General features: G+C 33.6%; 5 protein-coding genes across 6 annotated transcripts; 2 read left to right on the forward strand and 3 right to left on the reverse strand.

Moving 5' to 3' along the window:
- Positions 1 to 282: 282 nt before the first annotated feature.
- On the reverse strand, positions 283 to 2,952 carry LOC9317146 (internal alternative NAD(P)H-ubiquinone oxidoreductase A2, mitochondrial). 2 transcript variants are annotated; one of them, XM_002881033.2, is made up of 8 exons: positions 2,391 to 2,949; positions 1,884 to 2,097; positions 1,640 to 1,800; positions 1,492 to 1,557; positions 1,234 to 1,397; positions 1,030 to 1,144; positions 776 to 955; positions 283 to 699 (listed from the first exon to the last, which is right to left on the reverse strand). In XM_002881033.2, exons 1-8 carry the CDS (start codon positions 2,850 to 2,852, stop codon positions 547 to 549), a joined length of 1,515 nt encoding a protein of 504 aa, XP_002881079.1. In that variant the 5' UTR covers positions 2,853 to 2,949; the 3' UTR covers positions 283 to 546. The 2 variants fall into 2 exon arrangements, with proteins under 2 accessions (XP_002881079.1, XP_020885102.1); XM_021029443.1 differs by lacking the exon at positions 283 to 699 and having other exon boundaries at positions 816 to 951; positions 2,391 to 2,952.
- Positions 2,953 to 4,048: 1,096 nt separating this feature from the next.
- LOC9317147 (protein PSY3) lies at positions 4,049 to 6,995 on the reverse strand. The gene is made up of 2 exons (XM_021027120.1): positions 6,871 to 6,995; positions 4,049 to 4,283 (listed from the first exon to the last, which is right to left on the reverse strand). The coding sequence occupies exons 1-2, from the start codon at positions 6,962 to 6,964 to the stop codon at positions 4,165 to 4,167; spliced, it is 213 nt and encodes a 70-aa protein (XP_020882779.1). The 5' UTR covers positions 6,965 to 6,995; the 3' UTR covers positions 4,049 to 4,164.
- Positions 6,996 to 10,046: 3,051 nt separating this feature from the next.
- LOC9315310 (PHD finger-like domain-containing protein 5B) lies at positions 10,047 to 11,046 on the reverse strand. Its single transcript, XM_002881035.2, has 2 exons — positions 10,942 to 11,046; positions 10,047 to 10,528 (listed from the first exon to the last, which is right to left on the reverse strand). Exon 2 carries the CDS (start codon positions 10,504 to 10,506, stop codon positions 10,174 to 10,176), a length of 333 nt encoding a protein of 110 aa, XP_002881081.1. The 5' UTR covers positions 10,507 to 10,528; positions 10,942 to 11,046; the 3' UTR covers positions 10,047 to 10,173.
- A 689-nt stretch (positions 11,047 to 11,735) lies between these two features.
- Positions 11,736 to 15,455, forward strand: LOC9317149 (protein trichome birefringence-like 45). Its single transcript, XM_002879197.2, has 5 exons — positions 11,736 to 12,205; positions 12,855 to 13,026; positions 13,618 to 13,799; positions 13,931 to 14,089; positions 14,992 to 15,455. Exons 1-5 carry the CDS (start codon positions 11,880 to 11,882, stop codon positions 15,338 to 15,340), a joined length of 1,188 nt encoding a protein of 395 aa, XP_002879243.1. The 5' UTR covers positions 11,736 to 11,879; the 3' UTR covers positions 15,341 to 15,455.
- Positions 15,456 to 18,226: 2,771 nt separating this feature from the next.
- Positions 18,227 to 19,993, forward strand: LOC9315311 (probable protein phosphatase 2C 25). Its single transcript, XM_002879198.2, has 2 exons — positions 18,227 to 18,807; positions 19,098 to 19,993. The coding sequence occupies exons 1-2, from the start codon at positions 18,301 to 18,303 to the stop codon at positions 19,782 to 19,784; spliced, it is 1,194 nt and encodes a 397-aa protein (XP_002879244.1). The 5' UTR covers positions 18,227 to 18,300; the 3' UTR covers positions 19,785 to 19,993.
- The last annotated feature ends 429 nt before the right edge of the window (positions 19,994 to 20,422 follow it).

Raw genomic sequence — 20,422 nt, forward strand, 5'->3', positions numbered from 1 at the left:
AGTCTAAAATTTTATTGGAAGACTAAATTTCAAGTATTTGAACTATTTTTTGTTTCATGTTCCAAAAATTGTTTTTGGTTGGGATCATTTCAATTATTACTAATAACAAACATATAATAGAGTTTTAAAAATCGTTCATCATGATCCCCCTACCAAGGCATTGCCTCCCCCCCCCCCCCCCCCCCAAAACCATTTTTGGGTTGGAAATTATAATTGTAGAACCGTGAATCATCCATTAAATCGTTCATCATGAATTTTTTTTTTTTTTTTTTGTCAACCATATGAAAAGAAAGTTATTATTACAAAAAGACTATTAAAACTCTTTTTGAAACATTATTTTTCCTTCAAATGAAAACTCAACAACCAAAATACCGTATATTTAAAAGAACAAAAAAAAAGATGTTGCTCAATCAGCCACAAAAAAAAAAAAAAAAAAAAAAAAGTTTAAAACCTTCTCTTCAGCTTGAGGTTATGTTATTGATGTGTTTCTGTACAACGACGCCGTTTACCGTAGTCCGTAGGCCGAGATGAAACTTTGGACAAAACTCAGATACGGCTGATGTCACGACCGAAGACGAAAGTGGTGAACCAGTTGATGGCGACATAGAATCGGTTTCTCCAGCTTACGACTCGAGTCAGATACGCCGACCTCCATATGAACCAGCTCACGAAACCAGTCATTGATATCCCTTTTGCGTCCTGCCCAAGTAAATCTTCCCTTCAAACACAAGTTTATGAGTGAAATTTCAAAGACGAGTGAGTCAAATTATGTTACCTTGCTCTCGCGAAGGTCGACTAGTGCTTTGTATCTACCGATCGTAGCCATGCTTCCAAGGTGCTTATACACAAATGGAGCTCCAAGTTCTATCTCCTTTGCGCTGTTGGCCCGTCCTCCATTGGCTTTCCCGATCTCATTTAGTAGATTCGCCAAGTATTTGCCTTCTCTCTCAGCTACCTTAATTGATCAGTGACATAGGAGAAAGGTATAAGAAGAGATGAGAGGTAAAAAAAAGTATGCAATTTATCTACCTGAGCGAGAGCAGGAAGGGTTGGTTTTCCGGTGGTCTCCAGATATCCGCTGCAGTCACCAATGGCAAACACGTCTTGTACAGAAGGTACACGCATCCATTCGTCAATGCCAATCCTATCGAGGTAAACATCCAAAAAGTCGAGTTGCTGTTGAATATTTTTTTAGCAAAAAAGGGTTTAATGGAGTGATCTTGATGAACTAACCTTCCAGTAGGATCTTTTGGAAGACCAAGAGACCTAACGAAAGAGGAAGGACCAACACCAGTGGACCAAACTAAGAGTCCATAGGGAACTTCTGTGCCATCGTCAAGTATTAGCTTCTGAGACTGCACATCTTTCACAATCCCACGCACAAACCGCACTCCAGACTAATGTAAATGAAAACCAGTAGTTTTTAAGAAGAAATGCTCCATAAAAGTTAGCTCAAAACCTTTACATGTTCTAACTTCAAAATGAGTTCACCTTGTTCAACTGCTTGATAGCATATCGTCTGAGACGATCATCGAAGGATGAAAGTATATCCCTGGCCTGTAAAAAATTACTCAGCTCAAAAACAATTCGTAAGGTGATAAAACACGCATAAAGAGGATTTGAAAGAGCAGAAACAAACCTCTATCAAAGTAACATGAATGTCGTCCTTCACATGGGAATATCGTTGACGAACATCTTTCATAATAAAGTCACTCAGTTCACCGCTAAACTCAACACCAGTTGGTCCACCACCAACCACAACGCAATGTAACAGCCTCTTTTTCTCCTCTTTCGATATGCCTAATTAAAAGCAATTATGCAAAGACTGTTACGTTCTAATTCCGAGTCTGATTATTATCCTTCAGGGGATGAATTCTGTTTACCAGGAGTATCAGAGAGCATCAGGTTTAAAAGTAGCTTCCTACGAATCTCCTGAGCATGGTGAACTTCACGTAGGAAGATCGCGTTTTCCATGACACCATGGATTCCAAACGTGGACGCCTCTGCACCGCTAGCTACCACAAGCTTATCATAAGCAATCTTGAACTTCCATGGCTTTAATGTATTCAAGCCATCAGTTAAAGTCTCACAGTGAACCTGTTACCAATATAACAACATATTAAACCTCATGAACTTCACAAAAAACAAAACTGTATCTCACACTTCAGTACCGTTAAGAAACTCCATTACTTCTCCCTCTATCTTCTTCTACCATCAACAACTCTCAAAAATCAAGCTAATTTCTCTAAAACTAAGAGATACATACATTAACACCAACCTAAAAGCCATAGATTTGCATCTTAAACTTAAACATGGTTCCTGCATCATCAATGACCAAATTTAAACACCTAATCTCAGAAATCAACAACACCGAGAAACAGAAGCAATACCTCATGAGCCTCAGCATCAAGACGAGAGCAATTAGCGAGGAAGAAATAAGAGCCAGGCTCTCTAGAAATCGCAGGTTGAATACGCGAAATTGGCTCAGCGACAGACCTAAATTCGAGAGTACCAACACAAGTAGAAGCAAGAAGAGGAGTGAAAACCATATGGTTTCTCGGAGAAACACAAACGACGTCGTAGAGATTCGTATCGATTCCTTTCATCAATCGACAACCCGCCCAACCCGACCCGAGAACCACCACTCTCGGTTTCTCTCCTTCTCTCGTCGGTGCTAAACCTGCATATTGACTCCGATCCACACCATTTGGAATTTTAGCCGGAGATTGAATCTGAGTCTCTGAAGCTGTGCAGAAACGGGAAGCGAGAGTGTATGATCCGGTGCTTCTGAATCTGGTAACGATTGATGATGAAGTTGGTGAGATTCGTGTGAGGTTTTTGATCAAGAACATCGTTTCTTCTTCTTCTTCTTCTTCGTCGTCTTCTTCGTTGAAGAAGCTTCTTCAGTCAAAGTGATGGATTCCGTTTAGGAATTGGCTTCCTGAGCTTTGGGGAGCAAGCATTTGAAATTTTCTCGACGAAGAAGATTCTCTAAAAGTCTTTGGGCCTATCTGTTTATTGATTGTTGGATTTATTGAATATAGAGATGGCCCATAAACAAATTAACTCATGTGAATCAAATTGGACCATTTTTTTTAATTCTTCCAGTCATATTAAAATGTTATTTATTTTATTAGCCTTACCTTTTTTTTGTTCTAATATTATTGTAAAACTTTAAATTCATTTAAGTTTTAATATTGGAAAAAGAAAATTTGATTATTGGGAGGACTAGCCTTGGACGGAACCATGTTTAATGTGAAAGCCATAATCATCATAATTCATTATATTTTGAATGGATATGTAGAAAAAGCTGACTAAACCGTTAATGAACTAAATTACTTTATTTTTGGAACGGACAACAAATCATTTTGGACCAAGTTTATCTCTATATAAAAGTAGTATGTAGCTAGTCTACCGTGGATTTGTTCTAAATTATTTAATCCATATTACTACGAATTGTAGTTTACTAATGGTAAACAAAAAGCTGTCTAAACCGTAAACGGATTTGTCCATCCTAACCGCCGCAACCATTCGAACTCAATAAAAAAATATTTCTAGTCTATTTTAGCCAATTAGCCATGTTCTTTTTATCACCGACAACTTTCCTTTATTGCATCGCATGTAAGTAAGATTAATTAGTTAGTTTTTTTTTTTTGGTAAAAGGTTAATTTTATACCATTTTCTGATTTTTTACTATACAGTGTTGATATATACAACTAATATAAGCAAAGAAAACAAGCTTAATTAGTTAGTTGATTAAGTTGAGAAATACCTTTCAATTTTTTTTTTTTTTGTGTTTTTCTTCTCGTATTTGAAGATTCTCAAGCTACTAGAAGTCCAACCGAACCAGCATGCAAGAACACTAGCTAAGAAACCTCATGATGCACTTAAGAATCACAACAATAATATGGTATTTTCTGAAATCAATCTTGGTAAAAATAACAAGTTCAAGTCGATGTAGAAAGAACACAAATGCAAACGAGGTGTTATATATATATATATATATATATATATTACAAAGTCAAAAAAAAAAAAACAGTCTGATATTACATATATAACACGTTTTTTTTTTAAATACTTTTATTGCTTTCTATATATATAGATTATTTGCCACTTTGCAAGAGGAGCTGGGAAATTTTAAGAAAATAAGATTGTTATCCTCTCTCAACGTCTGCGGCTTCTGCCGCCATGCGGTGGATCGTGTCTACCGTTAGCTGAAGGCTCACCGTAGTCGTTGGTGCTCACCATCAATGACCGTTCTGGCACCACCGTCATTTCATTTTCTGTCATATGCATATTTTGTTGTTTATATACATTTAAGCGTACTAAAATATAATGATGAACAATAATTAACAATAACAACTTTTGTATATAAAAACTATGTAATTAAATATTAACAACTAGAGTCCAGAGTATCTAAAAACAAACCTCGAATCTCGATACCCTCATTTCCAATTTGTTTTTGAACTATGTCGAAACTCATTCAAAATTTATGTTTTTATTAAACCATTTTTTTTTTATGTTTTGTTATTTCTGTAGAAATTATATTATTTAGAATTGAAATACCTTAAACATCTAATAAAAATTAACATAAGATGTATTATTTTAAGAGATATGCTAGTATTTGTATAAACTGACAAACATATGAAGACCAATCCATAACACAATTGCTATTCTGTTTCTTTGATATATTTTCATGTGCAATTAATGTTAATACTGTAGATTTAAAACACACAAGCTCGGGTAAAACAAAATAGACCTTTTTCTTCTGTTTGGAGGTTCTTAAAATCGAAATCTTTGCTTGGATTTTAACAAATACGAGGGACTTAATTAAGTTCCAGTTCAAGTTGCTAATTTATGCAATTAAAAAAGATATGTCAGGTTGATTAAATAGTCGTAGTATGATCTGTCCTTGTTCTTTTGTCGTAATGTCAACGCTTTTGAAGTGTGAACATAAATTAAATTACTCATTATAGGCTATCATATTACGTTATATTTTACTTTACAATAAGAAGCCTTAATACTATATTGTTTTTATCACCAGATTTCATAGTTAATAGCTTTGATGTGACATACTTTCTTACTGGATTCGTCGGCATAAGAAAAGATATAAAATATATAAGAGTTGGTCGTGTGGAAAACTCATCGGCGAAAGGGGGAAGACAATCTCGAGCGTCGTGTTTCATGTTCACTTGATTTGAATATAAAGAGAAATTGGATGCATACAAGCTGGAAACAGAGGACATAAAACTATAACTTGTTTAAAAAATCAACTCTTATTTAACAAGTATTTTCAGCAAAAATACGCATCCTCATATTTATCATTTTATTGTCAATTTACTTCAGTTTTATAGTTTTAAAATTGACTATTATATATAGATGTGAAATCTCGTGATTTTGTTTGCATGGTATAATGTCGATGGCAGGGCCGTAGCTATGTAAAGAAAATAGAAACATTGGCCTACGACCTTTTTATAAAAAAAAATTATTAACCCTTTGAACTTTTGTTTTTATAATAACATGCAAACATAGTGGTTTAAAGCTTTTGTTTATTAACACAAGATTTTACAAACAAAGATAAAGTAAATGAGATTACGTTTTGAATTATTAATTATGAGTTATAATTTACAAACTAAATTATAAATTGTAAAAGAGTTAGTATAATTTATGATGATTAGTATTTTATAAACGTTATTTTATATGTATTCAAGTAGAGTTTGGTCTTGGGAAAAATCTCAAATCCTTCCAAAACAAATGTTGTATATGCACCCGTAGATCGATTTCCCATTTGTAAAGGAACTATTCTTCAAAGGAGAGTTATTAACCCTCTTTAATCTAACAGATTACTAAAATTTATCTATGTTTTATATGAGTTGATGTTTTTTTTTAACACCACCTCTGATCTCCGTAATCTTGGGCACGGCTCTAGACAATGGCATGCACTAATCTAAAAATGTGAGAATACTTGGCATGTAAATAGAATTGGTAATTTTGCTTTGTAATTTACCAAATGTTTTATATTGTTCCACTCGAGTCTCTAGTTCACTACTTGTATCTTTTTCAGCGTTTTTATCTCTTTTATTTGCTTTGTAATTTTCAAATGTTGTCTCTTTTGAAAAACACAAGGTGAATAAAGGCTTTTTATTAATATCTATATATATATATATATATATATAAATTTGGTAACGTTCTAATTAATTTCTGATGACAAAAAAAAGAATTACATAGTAACGTTCATATAATTTCGAAAAAATAACTTCAAAAACGATAAATTAGGCAAGAAAAAATTGAAATGTCTTTTAAATATAGTTCGCCTGCAGAGCTAACACCGACTATTACGTACTAACCCGGGTTCATATGTTATTCACTGCACTTCATTTGTCTATCGAAACATATATATTACATATATATAGGTCGTAAAAGATTCTGTGTATGCATTTAGGGATATATCATTAATCTTTTGTTTATGTAATTAAGTTTTTCTTTTTCTTTGTTTTTGACGAATTAAGTTTTTTCTTTTCTTTTGGTGATTTTCTGGAGCATTCTTTTAAGACATACACTTTTCTACATACGGATCATGCACGGCATCACCGGGCACAAAATACCTGAATGAGATCTCTCACCCACTAACTTAGAAAGTTTTAAATATACATAACGGAAAAAACAAAGCTTATATATGAGATGAACCATGTTCTAAAAAAATTATTTTGAGACCAAAAAAACAAAAATCTTATGAGATATTAAACGGATACAGATTATGGTGAGGTTATAAATATAGTGCTTGGAGATTGGATAATCAAAACCATATTATCATATAAAAGTAAAATTAGTTGGATTAATTACTGAGGAAACAGAGAAATAAAAAGGTACCTGGAAATGAAACACTGATGCGAGCAGAAGAGAGGAAAGCAAATGTGAAGAAGAGGAACATACATAACCAAAATCTCGACGATGAAGAACCCATTTCTCTCTTTTCTTTTCTTTTGTATTTCTCTCTCTCTCGTTCACCTCTTTTTATATTTGTAGACGCCACAAAAAGTCTCACACCGGCCCTCAGTTTTGGAAGACTTTGTTAAATTATATTATATACACTTTTTAGATTTATTATACTTGCTTCAAACCAATAATTTTAAGAGCATTTTGTCAAATGTGTCACAATTTTAGAAAATTCTAGCAAATATACCACATTGCAAATCAATTTAGCATCTATACCATTTTTGGTGTTTGTATGGTAGAGGTTGGACGATTTTACCCTTCTGCCTGCGTCAGGAATGTGTCAGGGGAAGGAGCTACAGTCAGACGCCGGTTGGGAAACGGGGAGCGGCTGCATTAAATGGATGTCTCCAGATCTTGTCCCCGATTGAAAATTCTCTGTTGCGTCTAGATCTTGTCCCCGATTTCATCAGCTTGCTCTTTTATCATGAATCCCATATGATATGGTTTTACCAGCCCGCAGAGATCTTAATTATCCATTGCAGATGATGTGGTTTTACCAGCCAGCTCTGTAGATAACTCGGGGACAACTTGATCTTTATTTTATTCTGCCAAAGAACCGAAGACGAAGATCTGGATTTATTCGGGGACAACTTTGTTTTACCAGCCAGAGGGACGAAAACGGTTACCAATGCGCCAGGAGAGAGAAAAAGGACGGCAGAAATTTCGGAAGGTCACATCAATCGCAGTTCCTTATCTCACCAGTTGGAGGGTAAAATGGTCAATTTACAAACACAATGTAGTATAAATGATAATTGAGATTCAAATGTGGTAGAAGTGATAACTTTTGTGGAAAAGTGGTACCCAATCTAATTTTCCCTAATTTTAAAACCATTTTAAAACATATTTTGCCTTTTAAACATGATTGCATTTACATTTGGTAGGTATGATAAGATTGACGTGGATCCCCTCCTCCCCTCCCCCAAATAAAATTAGAATTAAATTCAAAAATATTTTTTTTATATACTAACGTAAATATAATTAGTTTATCACATTTTTTTATATTAGTTCATCACATATATTCGCTTTGATAGCTCTTACTCGACTTGAAAAATATGGATAGCTTTAATCTTTTTGAGATGAGGATCGTCTTGTATCTAATAGTGACTTAGGTTGAAAAACACTACGACTCTGTTATCTCCAGCCAGATATTGTAGATAGTGCTCTGAAAAGTTTGACGAGCTTTGTTACCACTTACCACTAGAGCTAATGGATTTTTCTTCTAAAGAATTGGCCTCTAAAACTAATAAAGATATTACAAGGCTTCAAACCCTATCTTGCCATGTTTCTGCTCATGATAATGAAAGTTGACTTTTGGAGACGTATCTATAATACAACACATACACACACTCATAGAAAGTTGACATTTGGAGAATTTTTTTTTATATTTCTTATTATTTTGCAGCTAGCTAAAGAAAGTGGGGGAAAAAGATTATTGAATCGAAAACATTAATCTTAATGGAAACTTAAATCAAAATATAGGAATTAGATAGAAAATATTCACTTCACATTATATAACTAAATTAAATAGCTTGTTAAGTAGAAAACAATTGATTTTTATATACATATCAAAATCGAACAAGCTTATGACAATTGTGTAATCTGATAAATTATGATTAATCACATATCATTTTTTTGTTGAAAACATGTACCACTTTTTACAGTAGCCTACTTCCATAGTTTCACAGTAGCCTACTTCATGCGATCGAACCCGTTTCTGCAAGCTTTTGGAATTTAACAGTACTCGAGCTCAAGTATTGGGTTGACATATATTTTCGACATGACAAGTAAATAATTATGTTTAAAGATTAACTACTTGGATCACGAATTTAGATTTTAAAGATATGTGATGTGATTGATGATCATACATTAATTATTGATTTCAGTGAGTTAATAAAAATCTACTCTTAGTTAGAGTGAATCAAAGAAAATAAAGTTTTATTATTATGTTTCTAATACAATTTTCGATTTTCTGACAAACAAATTATACAATTATTATTTAAATTTTAATGTTTTAAGGTAAGGTTAAAAAACATGTCTTTTTGTAAGAAGATAATAACAGTCACCAGAACAGATGTCAAGTAGAAAAATATTTTACTTTTTTAGTTTAATGAGATATATATATAAAGACTCATGTAATTAATAATTTATGTTATGGTAAATCAAAGAAAATTAATCTTTTTCTTAACTTTAACACATGTTAGGACTGATTTAATAAGAAAATCTAAATATATGTCAAAATATTACGAAACACCAAACAAAATTGTTGTAAACTTTGATTAAAATAAATTGTAATTCAAATGTTCAATTAATAGTGAATCTTATGATATTCATGCAAAAAAAAAATCTGATATTTTTAGTTACAAACTCTTAATTACAATCACCCACGCAACACAATTTTATTGTTATCTATATGTATTCTTAACCCATAACAAATTCTTCAACAGAAACCTAATATTCACATATCTTCGGTGCTAAATCATATGGCAAGAACTGAGTTGTGTCGAGATAAGCCGTTTGATCCAAGCCATCCATTGAACATCCGGGTAAAGTTGAAAGCATCAGACACAGGTTTGAGTAATACGTTAACAATGCCTAAAGAGTTAGTAGAGAAAAACTTATTTCCATGGTTTAGTAAACATCGTTGTGTAAAATTGTCACAACACGATTCGGTACAATTGGTGGATTTATTCGAATACGATTCTAAAATAACAACAACTCTTACTATGAAAAAAGAGAAAGATGGAAATTTCAAATTTTACGGATGGAATAACATTCTCGATCAAAGGAAGTTCAAGACTGGTGATATCATTGGATTTTGGTGGGATAAATTTTATGATAGACTTAATTTTGAACTACTATCGAGTGCTTGATTGATGAACCGGACTTCACAACATCATTTCTCGAATATGTATATCGGGTCTTGTCGTGTTTGATCGAGACTGGTTATAAATATATTCCTTTTGCTTTGTAAGATGATATATTATAAATATTAAGAAAGAATCGAGAGAAAAATTGGCTCCATTGTTTTTTTTTTTAATGTGTAACTTAAAAACTCATAAAACAAAGCATAACTTCTGGTTTTGTATCCAATATCTTCAAATTTTATGCAACAAACAAGTTTACACATAACATAAGAGATCCAAATAGTTCAAGTATTCAAAAGGATAGTACCAAATATCATCGTTTTTTGAATCCGTATTTCTTCCGTTCATAGAACAGATCGGTTTTCGCACTCCCAAGGTTAACAATCTTGGGACAACCATCTCTGTCTTTCTCTTGTTGCGTACACTCTTTGCAGTAATAAGCATCTGAGATTCCAACCCCTCCGCATATAACACACCGACCTTGGAATGACCCGTAGTTGCATTCATCACAAATACGTACCAGAGTACACGGACGCACGTAAGAATCACATATCACGCATTTCCCGTCGCATTTCTCACACAGTCTTCCTATGGCAATTCCGGGTTGTTTCCGGCACATGATCAAATCAGGGTGATGCTTCGCCATAGCTACCAAAACAGTGCTCAATCTGCAAACCAAAAAAAAAAAAAGGAAGAGAGGTCATGTGTCTATAAACTCCTTCACAAAGACCAAGAGATAGATTCAGAGAGCTTGTAACAAACTGTTAAAGAAGGAGAAAAGAAAGTAACACTTCCAAAAGAAGATTGTCTACAAATAGTTTCTCAGAGGAATTTCGTCGAACACCTTACAGGCATAAGTTCCAAATCAAACATTACTCTTTTCTAACTTCCAATTTCAGAGGCCTACTCTACTACCCAACAAAACTGTGGAAGAGAAACTATCGATAAGCAAATTGAAATCTGATTAAACTACCTAAAGCTCCATCAATAAGCATAGACATTACAAACCCTAAAAATTCAGAGCAACGAAACCAATAAACACAGAAACGAAAACCCAGAAAAATGGTAAAATAGTACTCACAAGTAAAGGGAGATCTAGCTCGAGCCAATCAAGAAGAAAGTAGCGACGAGAAATTTCCAGAGCGCAAAGAGCAACGAAGGAGACGACGAAGCAGGAGAAATAAAACGAATCGGGTCGGATTCTACTTCTACACCAATGACGAAGTATCCAGATTAGTAAAGTCGGTCCAATCATGGCCTGTAAAGCCCAAAGTAAAAAGCCCATTATGAATGGACCAGATTAGTTAAGTCCGTCCAAACCAAACCGGTAGACAATTTATTAAACCATGTCCTAATCAATAGTACCCAATTTAGACCAGGTCAAAAACGGTCCCGTTTATGAGTGTGCGACTGCGCGACTGCCACTGTCAGTGCCAAATTGGTAATTTCATTGACCGTTAGCTTTGACTTGTTTTGACCAGCGTGACGTGGCTTTATTATACTTTGGCAAATGGTAACAACATAGTGACGTGGCTTTTTCCACAATTATAAAGGAAATGATTATATTCTAGACATGGAGGTAAAGTAAAGCAAAGAATCTAAATATTTGTATTTGCTCTAACAAATACAAAATATTTGATACCTTGTGACTTGTGAGAACATAAAGAAGCTTGCTTATTTATACTAATATGTACTTATTTCTTGAAAAAAACATTTAGAGCGTGATACGTTTGTTTTAACTTTTAATATTACACATTGCTTTGATGTATTCCCCAAAAACGTTAAACAGTAAATCGAAATTCACTAATACTAATAAATGTTGCTATTTATGGGTATACTATAAATAATTAAATTATTATAAGAAAATAAATTAAAACCCGACCCCATATTTTTCGTCCTTTAAAAAGATGGAGTCCTCAGATCAAAACATTACGTATTAGTAAGTTCCATGCAAAGGACGAACATTATATAATAACAACTTCTCTTCTTCTCTCTCTTTCTTTTTCTCAAGCTTCTTTAATGGCGGCTGTTCAATGTCTCACTTTCCTCTTCTTGTTTCTTCTCCAAAACGCCACGTCAGCTTCACCTCTCCCTTTCTTCCGGCGGCCGAACCAAAGCAACTTCGCCAAGCATCCTCGCCGGAATCCGGTGGTTCTGCCGGTGAATCACAGTAGTTGTGATCTGTTCGCCGGAGAGTGGGTGCGGGACGAGACATACCCACTTTACCGGGCTAAAGAATGCGGTGGAGGAATCATAGATCCGGGATTTGACTGTCAGACGTACGGCAGACCGGACTCCGACTACCTCAAGTTCCGGTGGAAACCATTCAACTGCAATGTCCCTAGGTTATATAAACTCACTGTCACTGTCTCTACTTTATTAGACCGATACATCGATTTAGTTAAATTATTTTGGTCATTGTTTACTTTCATTATCCTGTTTTTTTAGGAAGAAGTATTCGTTTTATTGATATGTTATAATCTGAGTATCTGGCATCCAATAATCTGAGTATCTGGCATCCAATCTAAGATGTATGTTTTAGCAAATGAATTTTTAGTAGGGCCACTACACCAACCAAGATTTTTAAATTTGATTACTTTATGAAAAAGACAAAAACAAATTCTAGCTGGGTTATACCAAAAATGTCATATACATAGTATTTGGATCATACAATGATCCCAAAAAAATTGTTTATATTAATTTTTTTTAATAGTTATGGACATTCTTTCGTAACATTTTTTCATAATTAGGGGTATTATTACATACATACATCTATATAATATTTTTATCTAGTATTAGTTATGTTATAAGAGATTCGCCTTTTCTAGTTATAATAAGTACAAGTTTAGAAGATTCGCTTTTATCAAAAAACGAATTGATTTTACTGTTGATTAGGTGGAGTTTGGTGCGGTTAATATAATACTAGTACTTATTATTGTAATGTTGACGCAATGAGTTATTTATTGAAAATTTCTGATTTTATTTGGAAAGCAGATTCAATGGGGTGAAGTTTCTACAAGAAATGAGGGACAAAACGATAATGTTCGTTGGTGATTCGTTGGGTAGAAACCAATGGGAGTCGTTGATCTGTATGATCTCTTCATCAGCACCGTCCATTAATACACACATCATTCATGAAGATCCTCTCTCTACCTTCATGATCCTTGTAAGTTCCCAACACAATTCTTCTATTGTCGGTAAATGAAACTTTTTTTTTCTTGGTTCAATTTTCTAGAATAACCTCGTGAAAATTGAGGTCAAAAGTTGTAATTTTGAACGTCGTTTTCAAACTGTTATTAGCTAGGCAACTTGACGTCGTCGGTGACAGTTTCACTGGTCCAATTAAACAACATCAATTACTAATCTATCAGTTACTTGGAGTACTTGTTATTGGTTTTTACTTTTTAGTTTTAAGAATTCTAATACTTCTATGCATAATGCATGAATATGGAATATTATTTTATTTTCAGGTACTAATTAGATCTAAGCACTTCGGATTAGAATAGGATCCACTAGAAAGAAACAAGTTCTCTTAACTAATCTGAATTATTAATTTTCTTGCTATAACGTTAATTATAATCTCTTTTATGGTAATTCTCTTTTCTTCATTCTCTTTTATGCTAATGCTCATTTTCGCTCTATTCACTCTTTTATAATCTCTCTTTCTTTTGTTTCTCTATTGTTAGTTACCATGCAAACTTTAAGTTATACCTCAAATCACGTCCAATTCTTTGCTAATGTGTATATGCAATGACAGGACTACAACGTGAAAGTGTCATTCTATAGAGCTCCTTATCTTGTAGACATAGACAAAATTCACGGAAAGACAACTCTTAAACTCGACGAAATCTCTGTCGATGCATCGACCGCTTGGCGCACAGCCGACGTTCTATTGTTCAACACTGGTCACTGGTGGAGCCACACAGGGTCTTTACGAGGGTAAGCTAACATTATAACCTCTATATGTGAATTTTTCACATACCTATAACTAGGAGTGTAAAATAGATCGTTATTCCAAAGTAATGGTGTAAAATATTGAGTGAATAGTGAAAGTTTTTGGGATGAGACAGGTGGGAGCAGATGGAGACAGGAGGGAGATATTACGGCGACATGGATAGGTTAGTGGCGTTGAGAAAAGGACTAAGAACATGGTCTGGTTGGGTCCTTCGTTATATCAATTCGCCTCTCACTAGAGTTTTCTTCCTCTCCGTCTCACCCACACACTACAAGTATGTACACTCTCTTTCTTTCTCTTAATCCTAAAACTAAAATAGTAAAATGAATTATTCAACCACTAAACTTTCATAAATTAGTTTTTCTTTGTTTTTAATTCACTACACGAGACTTTGGGACTTGGAGCTATGTGATGATGTTGATAATTAACACTACTCGAGACTCATATAAGCACGTGTAGTGTACGTTAGTATTTGATAAATAAGTTATCTTGATATTAACGACGGAAATTTATAGATAGAAAACACATCTAAACAAATGCGTTGGATAGAGGTTTTTTTGCTAGATGTTGCCAAACTATATTAAATAAATTGGCTTGCTAGTTGCTCCCAAACCACTCTCTAGTACCCACCATTGTGCATGGCCTTTGCTAGCTATAGCTAGAAAGTGTAGACGTGATAAAAATACGTGTGTATATATATAATTGTAGTAGTTTTTCTTTAAATGTAAATAACGTTCCATCAAAAAGTAGTTGCTTATGAGTTATTATATGTCATTTCAAAACGAAAATCCATTTTATCCCTGTCAAAAAAATGAAGATGGCTAATGGCAATTTGGCATGGTGTATTATTTGCCGTCGAAAAGAGATTTAAATATTGCATTAGTGCAGAAAAAAGAAAGAAACAAAAGGATAAGAATAGTTTTTTTTATACATAGAGGTCCACATATGAGCTGTGTTTTTGAATAGGGTCCCAAAAATAATAGTCCAATTGTTTTAGTTTTGCCAATGAGAAAGCTTCTCTTCCTTGCAACTTGCAAAAAGATTATACTATAAAGTATAAACATAGCCACCAACATAACAATTAATGTTGTATCCTACCATTCCTATAATCTTTAATAAAACTGTTCCCTGCTACTGTTTTTCTATAAAACAATAAGCTTATATTTGTGATGTTAGCCCAAACGAGTGGACCTCAAGATCAAAAACTTCAACGATAACTCAGGGAGCCAAAAGCTGCTACGGGCAAACGACACCGTTTAGCGGAACATCGTATCCAACAAGTTCTTACGTAAACCAAAAGAAAGTTATTGACGACGTTGTTAAAGAGATGAAGTCTCATGTCTCATTGATGGATATAACTATGCTCTCTGCTCTTCGCGTCGACGGTCATCCTTCCATATATAGTGGAGATCTCAACCCTTCTCTAAAAAGAAATCCTGACCGTTCTTCTGATTGTAGCCATTGGTGTCTTCCTGGTCTCCCTGATACTTGGAACCAATTGTTTTATGCTGCTTTGTTGTATTAATATTTGATTAACCAAGATCAAGCAAGATCAAGCAAATATATAGTTTCCTAATTTTTATTTGTAAGTTCACTAAGTTTGTTACGTTTAATCAAACATATAATTGTGATTGGTGAAATAATTTGTTGTTAAAGATAAGTCGAAATCGAATAAAGGAAAAAAGCATTCGTTGATAACAACATTCTTCGAACACTTTAAAATAAAAAGGCCTATACATTGGGCTTGAAGCTCCTCAATTTAGGCCCATCTCAATTATAGTTTAAATCCCAATTATCCTGATTAAATACGCTTAGTATAGTAGTAGTACTACTCTTCTGATTTCTGGGTGGATAATAATTTATTTTTTTAACAACAATTATTTTTAACTGTAACTTTGAAATTTTTGATCGAAAAGTTTAGGTTTAGCCGTCTACTATCTTTGTATCATCATCGTGAATAAATAGGAGATCATATTCTCTTAAACAAGATATTAAATATATATATATATATATATAGTAACTGTGTTTGTATATTTGTATTGGGGTAATTAGTATCCTCAAATGCCAAAAAAAAAAAGAAAACAAATAGACATCTTTTCAATGTAGAGCAACGAATCTTTTATGTTGGTCATTACTTTTTGTTGATGCGAATATTTGTATTTTTTTCTCATACGAATGTTACTATTTTAGTTTCGAAAGAAAAACAAATTTTAGTTTGAGAAATGCAAACTGTTGATCTAGTTAAAGGACGCCGATGTTCTACTTGTTTTGTCTTTACGGAATAATCCATCGTGGATATAACATATTTATTACTTTTAAGTTGCTAGAAAAAAACTACATTAGGTTGCAATTTTTTTATCTTAGAAAGAAAGAAAAGTTGATTGAAGACAATTTCAACGAGAAACAACGGACGACCGCATAAAAATCCTAATTAGGGAGTAGAAACCTACTTTGCTTGATTAATCATTTCATTCGGTCAAAAAATATATACTCATCTTAAACCAAGTCCAATCGTTCAAGTAGGAGTCTTATATATGACTCAGTCTTCTGTTGAACATAAACAGCATTAAATCATAACTAATAATCATATTATGACTGAATATTGTAATGATTCTAAGTAATGATTTTTCAATTCATTAATATGATTGCAATTTTAAAAGTATGTTGCCTAACCCCTCGGAAATGCATCACATGTGGAAAGTAATAGTTTTATTCGGAATTAATTATTTTTTTATGTCTAATCATATTGCAAATACTTATTAGTAAAGAATTTTTGGTCTTATAATACCGCAAATACTGATTTTCTTTGTTAACTATTCTTTAATTAATTACAAAGACGTAAGTTTAAAACGGAATATATTTTTTGCAACTTTCTAGAGTTGAAGAAAAATCCACTATAAATTTGTGCTAAAGTTATGAATTGTGATAGGGATAAACAAAGATTTAATATTTATAAATAAGAATATATACGTATATATCTTAATGTTTGATCATAATCTATTTTATTTTCAACTATCATTATATATTACGATTTTGTATTCATATTTATGGATATTCAAAAATTAAGACGGTACTATTATTTCAACAAATACCGTTTCAAAGAAAAAAACTTCCGTTAATGATGTCACAATATATAAAATCAAAAGTTAACACTCTCTTTTACCAAAAAAAAAAAAGTTAACACTCTCTTAAGGACTTGAATTTTATAATAAGAAGTCCTCGTGTGAAACGAGATCAATTAAAACTTTCTTTTTTTTTTTTGTGCAAAGATCAATTAAAACTTTATATTTGTCTTTCTCATAATATAATTTTTATTTGTCATAATATAATGTAAACAATGTGACATATCCACCACAACGGTCATCAAATGGAAACAAACAAACGAAGGCTCCTCTCAGACTCTCAACGGCCACTTGCCAAGAAGCTGCGACTACGACCAACAAAAATACTCATCCAATAACGACGACGTGTTATCTCTTGTAGGAGCCACAACGGTCGTTTTAATTCTTTTAAGATTCTGTTTTCATTTAATTTAAAAAGGAAAAAAAGAGTGAGTCATCAATGAAACACTTCTTTAACACAGATACGTTACCAAGTAAATCATCCATATGCTCAATTATTATTATTCGTTGCCTTTTAGACGTGTTTTTGACTTAATATGAATGTCTGTTTTGCCCTCATAAATTAAAACAAAAAATTGCTTACTTCATCGTTTTAGCTATTTTTGGAGTGTGAATTACTGTTTTATCCTCGACTATCTCCTTTGGTTTTGTTGTTTCTCCTTGAATTTTATTTTATTTTTAGACAAGGGCTTTTCTTCTTATTTGCAAATTGCAACGATCCTTTTTTACAATAGAACATGGTCCACTAGACAATGACGTAATTTACTTTTCGTATAAAATTTTACATACCTGTTACATAAAAAAATTGTAAAAACTGTTTTTAATTGAACGATTCTTATTTTACACATAAACAAGTATATTGTACTTAAAAAAATCACATGGATATATGCATTTTTCATTATTAAGAAAATAATGGTTTTCCACTAAAAATGATATTTACCATTATTAAAAAAGAAGACAGAAAAATATATATTTTCCAATTTCAACTTGTATAAAAAAGAGCAATTCTTTTAAAAAATCTTTTTCTTTTAAAAAATCTTTTTCTTTTCTGGTCAATAAGAGTAGTATTGAAGCTATTTTTGTTTTCCACAAAATAATATCCTTTTTGTAGAAAGTAAAGGACAAATCCGTAAATAAAGGAAATGGAAGTTGCAAGGGTATAAACGTCATTAACAAAGTCAAAGAGAAAGACTAAAAACTCAAAAACTTTGAATAAAGCTCGATAAACACGGACTCTATTCAATTCAATATTCATTACCTCTCTTCCTTGTTTATATTTAAACCTTCTTCTTCTTCTCTCTCTCTCCATCGTCACAAAAACCAGAGAAGAAAAAAAAAAAATCAAAATCAAAATCTAGAAACGATGTCTTGCTCCGTCGCCGTTTGTAATTCTCCGGTGTTTTCACCTTCGTCGTCTCTTTTCTGCAACAAAGCTTCGATTCTCTCTTCACCGCAAGAATCTCTTTCTCTTACTCTTTCTCATCGCAAATCTCAAACCTCTTCTCCTTCCTCTCCTTCCACCACCGTTTCTTCTCCTAAATCGCCGTTTCGTCTCCGTTTCCAGAAACCTCCGTCCGGATTCGCTCCTGCTCCGTTATCGTTTGGATCTGAGTCTGTTTCTGCATCGTCTCCTCCGGGAGGTGTTTTGAAGAGGAAACGACCTACAAGGCTTGATATACCGATTGGTGTTGCTGGATTTGTAGGTCCGATTTCGTCGGCGGCGGCGGCTGTGGCTGCGACGCCGAGGGAGGAGAGTAGAGAGGTTGAAAGAGAAGGTGATGGTTATTCTGTTTATTGTAAGAGAGGAAGAAGAGAAGCTATGGAGGATCGTTTCTCTGCTATCACCAATCTTCATGGAGATCGTAAACAGGTAATTTCAATTTTCAATTTCCTTTTGGTTTAGAATTGAATCGAATTGGAGATTTTGATTCGATTGATTAATAATAACAGCTTAAATTAGGGTTTATTCATGCCAGATCTACGTTGATTCGATTAATAAGCAGTAACCTCTAGAATTAGGGTTCTTGATGATGTTGTTTGAGTCAAATTGTTAGGGAAAAATTGAAATTCTGAATCGAATTCGAAGTTTCACTGTAATTATTGATGAATCTCGATGAATTGTGTATTCTAAACGTTGTTTTACTTTGTGTTAATTTGCAGGCGATATTTGGAGTCTATGATGGTCATGGAGGAGTTAAAGCGGCTGAGTTTGCGGCTAAGAACTTAGATAAGAACATTGTAGAAGAGGTAGTTGGTTTAAGAGACGAGTCTGAGATAGCTGACGCGGTGAAACACGGTTACTTGACAACAGACGCAGCGTTTCTTAATGAGAAAGATGTTAAGGGTGGTTCGTGCTGTGTCACAGCTATGGTTAGCGAAGGGAACCTTGTTGTGTCTAATGCCGGTGACTGTCGCGCTGTTATGAGTGTAGGAGGTGTGGCTAAGGCTCTATCTTCTGATCACCGTCCGTCTAGAGACGACGAAAGGAAAAGAATTGAAACCACGGGAGGATATGTTGATACGTTTCACGGTGTTTGGAGAATCCAGGGATCTTTAGCTGTGTCGAGAGGGATTGGAGATGCTCAACTTAAGCAATGGGTTATAGCTGAACCAGAGACAAAGATCTCGAGAATTGAACAGGACCATGAGTTCTTGATCTTGGCATCAGATGGTTTATGGGATAAGGTGAGTAACCAAGAAGCAGTAGATATTGCTCGTCCCTTCTGCTTAGGAACTGAGAAGCCATTGTTGTTAGCAGCATGTAAGAAGCTTGTCGATCTCTCGGCTTCACGAGGCTCGTCGGATGATATCAGTGTGATGTTGATCCCTTTACGCCAGTTCATATAGAAGAGGAGTGGCATCTTAGAAGATTTTAGATATATGATAACGTTAGAACTTTGGAGGTTTTCTGTGATTTAGTTCTTTTTTTAACTTTGATTCATTAATTTATTTATTCTTTCTAACTTAGTGAAAAAAAGCTAAACTTAAATGTGGCTTATGATTACTTGTATGATTCGAGCATTTGTCGAAATTAATCTAATAATCAGTTCTTATTTTATCTTGTTATATATTTCAACACAAAGTGATTGTGCTTGTTGATGCTAACGAAATGAGCTTGGAAGAGATCGACTCGTGTCCGAAATTTAGAGCAAGATAGTGGTCTAGATGTGCGATTTGATGCAGTGTGTTAAACACTATTGAACAAAAACTTTTGAAGTCATTGAATAAGAATAAGAAACTCCTTAATTTGATTAATTTCAATCCACAACTCCAACATATATATATGAGTCCATTTTGAGATGCAACGTGAAATCGACATGACATGTGATCCTGGTCAAAGAATCACTCTGCCACTATTGTTTCGAAGGGGGAACTAAGGTACAAGAGAATTTGATCGAGAAAATAAGTTATACCATAAAGAGAGTTTTCTTAAAATGAAGAACCAAATTCCACTCTGACATAAAACATTGGGCCGGACACAAACC

The sequence above is a fragment of the Arabidopsis lyrata genome (genome assembly GCF_000004255.2).
Source record: "Arabidopsis lyrata subsp. lyrata unplaced genomic scaffold ARALYscaffold_4, whole genome shotgun sequence".
NCBI lineage: Eukaryota > Viridiplantae > Streptophyta > Magnoliopsida > Brassicales > Brassicaceae > Arabidopsis > Arabidopsis lyrata.